General features: G+C 44.2%; 1 protein-coding gene across 1 annotated transcript in view; it reads right to left on the reverse strand.

The window, feature by feature from the left end:
- The window catches only part of vps13b (vacuolar protein sorting 13 homolog B), a 109977-nt gene that overhangs the window by 75635 nt on the left and 30913 nt on the right, over positions 1-3429 (reverse strand). The window contains exon 19 of the mRNA XM_016559011.1: positions 3104-3378. Within this exon, the coding sequence (XP_016414497.1) occupies positions 3104-3378 (275 nt within the window). The remainder of the gene's footprint in view (positions 1-3103; positions 3379-3429) is intronic.

Raw genomic sequence — 3429 nt, forward strand, 5'->3', positions numbered from 1 at the left:
TTGATATTGTGAGTGCACACAAATAAAGGTAGACCCTTTACAGTTCCGAGTGATGTATTACTCTTACCTTTACGAGCAAAAATGACGGCATATTTTAAGTTGTTTCCAATGCAAGTGATCGCTAACATTGTGATATGCTTGAACTGTTTTATCTATAGATTTTATTTTAGGCAAGTCGTGATGATTTGAGAAGGCTAAATTGTCTGCCGCTGGCCGCTTGGTCGTTACTTTAAAAAAACTCAAACTTACATTTAACGAACAAAAAAATGCTCCAAACGTTTTTCTAAATTAACTTCATAAAGAAAACGAAACGAAATATAATCACTTTGACATTACATACAAAACCGAACTATTTTAATATAGCTGAAACAGTAGTATAAGCTGTTTTGGGAGAAGGGGGGAAAAAGACGGGCTCGGGCCAAGAATTCTGATGAGCTGTCGGACCCGGGCCGGGCCGGGCTAGAGCCTATATTTGAGGCCCGTGCAGGGCTCTACATGGAATCCTCACAGTAAACGACAGCGCACACTGCGTGACATATTGTATCCCACAATGCAATGCAATGTGACAAAAGGTGCTGTAAGGCACTTCTGCTCAACTGAGTTAGAGCTCAGAAACCCACTGCAGAATGACTGAGAGGTACAGACCGTTTCTGATTGGCTGCTGCTCGGTCTAATTCTAGAGTCACAGATAGAGATGTGATTTCTCACCTAATAAAATCAAACCACAAGATACAAGCGCATGCATTATCAGGATGATAACTGGAGGATTTAAACATGCAGCACAATGAGGTCATGTGACGCAAGCAGCACACTACTGATTCAAATTGCTGTATTGTTATGCTGCGTCATGTACTGAAAAGCAGGCAAACTAAATCACTGCATTCATTCATCACTCATAACATCAGAACAGACGCGAGAGCGGTCTGCCGTGCAGCGAAGGGTTAACGCTCAGCGTAAAATCACTGTATGTTCATAAAAGATCCGTTTCAAAGCCGCGCGGCTGGGATCCTTTTGTGATAAATCCAACGCCTTTAATTGCCTTTAATTTATTAGTGTGTTCCAACCTCAGGCTCATTAAACAGAAACATATTGGTCTGCGACTACGGGAGTTTAACAAGTACAGAACTCCCATTTTCTAAGTAAATTGGAATTTCTTTTTAATTCACTGGTAAACAATCGAATGGAAAGCAGATGTAGCGCAGCGAAGCCGAGGCCCATCCTAATGCCGACTGCGAGAGCCAGAGATGCAGATGGGCCTGGGAATTATTTAAATGTCATTTCAAGGTAATTAAACGTTACAGTTTGAAGAACGCTTTGAGGTTCAAGTGCTCAGGAAAGGAGGAAAGTAAGATAAAGACGCAAGAAAAGAGCGAGCGCGGGAACGCTTCCAAGCACATCTGGGTCTCCGGGATCGCGGTTCTCAAGTTCAGCGCAAGATTGTGAAAAAGATTATTATGGAATTCATAAAATACATGTCGAACGCTTAGAAATATTACTGGGCAGATTAAAGGCGAACGCTGCTATATAACGTTATAAAGCATCTCTTGAAGTATTGGAGCGACACCCACAGAAACGCTCCTCTGGATGTGACCGTATCAGCGGATCTCGCTCACATCATGCAAACATATCTGAGACAGAATCACACCGCTGACCAATTACACTCTGATGAACTTCCTCTAAACAAACATGATGACATGTTCCTGTGCTGCTTCAGTCACATATAAACACTCCTCCTGAGAGCACAGTCTGACAACACACACACACAACGATTTAAGATGTCAAACTCAAACTGAAAGCCCTCCTAACAGACAAACTATGAGCACACGTCAGCAGAGAATGACAGAGTTTCTCTAACAGACCATCATCGACTGACTCGTCACTCAGGAGTCCAGGTGTGATCGGTCTAGTTCACCGGAGGACTCTCTTTCTTTGATATCGGGAAGAATACCGTGAACCAAACAACACTGGACCCCACTGACTTTCACTATTTGATAAAAAAACACAAAATATCTTCATTTCAAGAAAGAATGAAAGTCGTGCAGGTTTGAATGCCATGAAGGCGAGTGAACGACGACAGAATGATCCTGTTCGGACTGCAGCAGCTTTAGCGAAGAGAGATTCTTGAATGTGGTGTATAAAAGCATCTGTCAGATGCACAAATGTAAATGAGAGAGACTCATGCGATGAGTTTCACACTAAACGAATGTGAAGCCGACACAAACACTGCGGTGGGAGGAGAGGAGCGATCAGCGGGATTCTGGGAAGAATCTCTTCTACCTCTTTAATGATTCTGCTGTTTTCTGCTGTAATGAGTCTGCTCTCCTGAAACAGTCCAACACGGTGAATCACCCATCGGACGCTCATATTAAACACACACACAAAGACTGATGCATTCTGGGATCATCTGTGGAGGACACGTGATGCTGCCACAACTAACTCACCTATCTCACAAACTAGTAGTCTAGCAGGATCTCAACACAGATGAACTCTGCAGTCTGAAGCTAAAAAAATCGGAGTCTATCATACACTACGCGATTTTCTATGAAATCTGTCGACTCAAATCTGCAGACTGGCTCTGACTTTCAGCAACTCGCGTCAGCTTCTGCAGACGGTAAATCGGGGGAAAATCGTGTAGTGTATTCCAGCCTCGAGTGGTTCTGTTTCTTCTGGTGTTTATTTGCTGCTGTAACTTGTAGTAAAGAGGAAGAGATGATCGGTTCACATGAGGCTACAGTAATATGTTAATGTTTGAATCGCTTATTGTGATTATTGGATGGCAGGAGAAACAAATAATGTTTAGTGAAGTTTTGTTCACACATCACCTGAAATCCGATCTTAGCATTTATGAATCAAATATGAGTCCTCTGAACTCTACAGCTGCCCTACAGTCACTGTGAATGGATATGAATGACTGTTTCGTTAAGCCTCGAAGGACTGAGCTGCTCCATACAGCAGAATTATGCTGACTCAGTGCCAGAGGAGGACGAGCTCCTCCAGGTGAGTCTGTCTTCTCTACCTAAACATCCTATTGAGGTTTTCCTCCAGCTGCTCACTGGCGGTTAAAAGACATGCAGGCATGTTTCATCAGGGGTTTAAAGATTCAAGACACTGACACACACACAGACAAAATCACGAGTGACTGAAAATGTTCCCTTTGTAGACGGCTCAACAGGGTTTGACCAGAGTGTAGTGTCGTCTCACCGGGGTTGTGCGCGTGCTCCTGCTGCGGGAGCTGCAGTGAGATCTGCAGGAGATCAGGAGACAGGAGAGACGCCGGCTTACGGCTCCCACTCAACCAGCGGCTCGTGTGAAGATCTGTGGTGTCAGACGGACCCTGAATCAGAGGAACCAGGGGATCCTTCTGCCCCTCACACACACCCGCACACACACACACACACACACACACACACACACACACAGACACACACA

This window comes from Sinocyclocheilus rhinocerous, unplaced genomic scaffold (assembly GCF_001515625.1).
Source record: "Sinocyclocheilus rhinocerous isolate Xijiao unplaced genomic scaffold, SAMN03320098_v1.1 scaffold828, whole genome shotgun sequence".
Lineage (NCBI taxonomy): Eukaryota > Metazoa > Chordata > Actinopteri > Cypriniformes > Cyprinidae > Sinocyclocheilus > Sinocyclocheilus rhinocerous.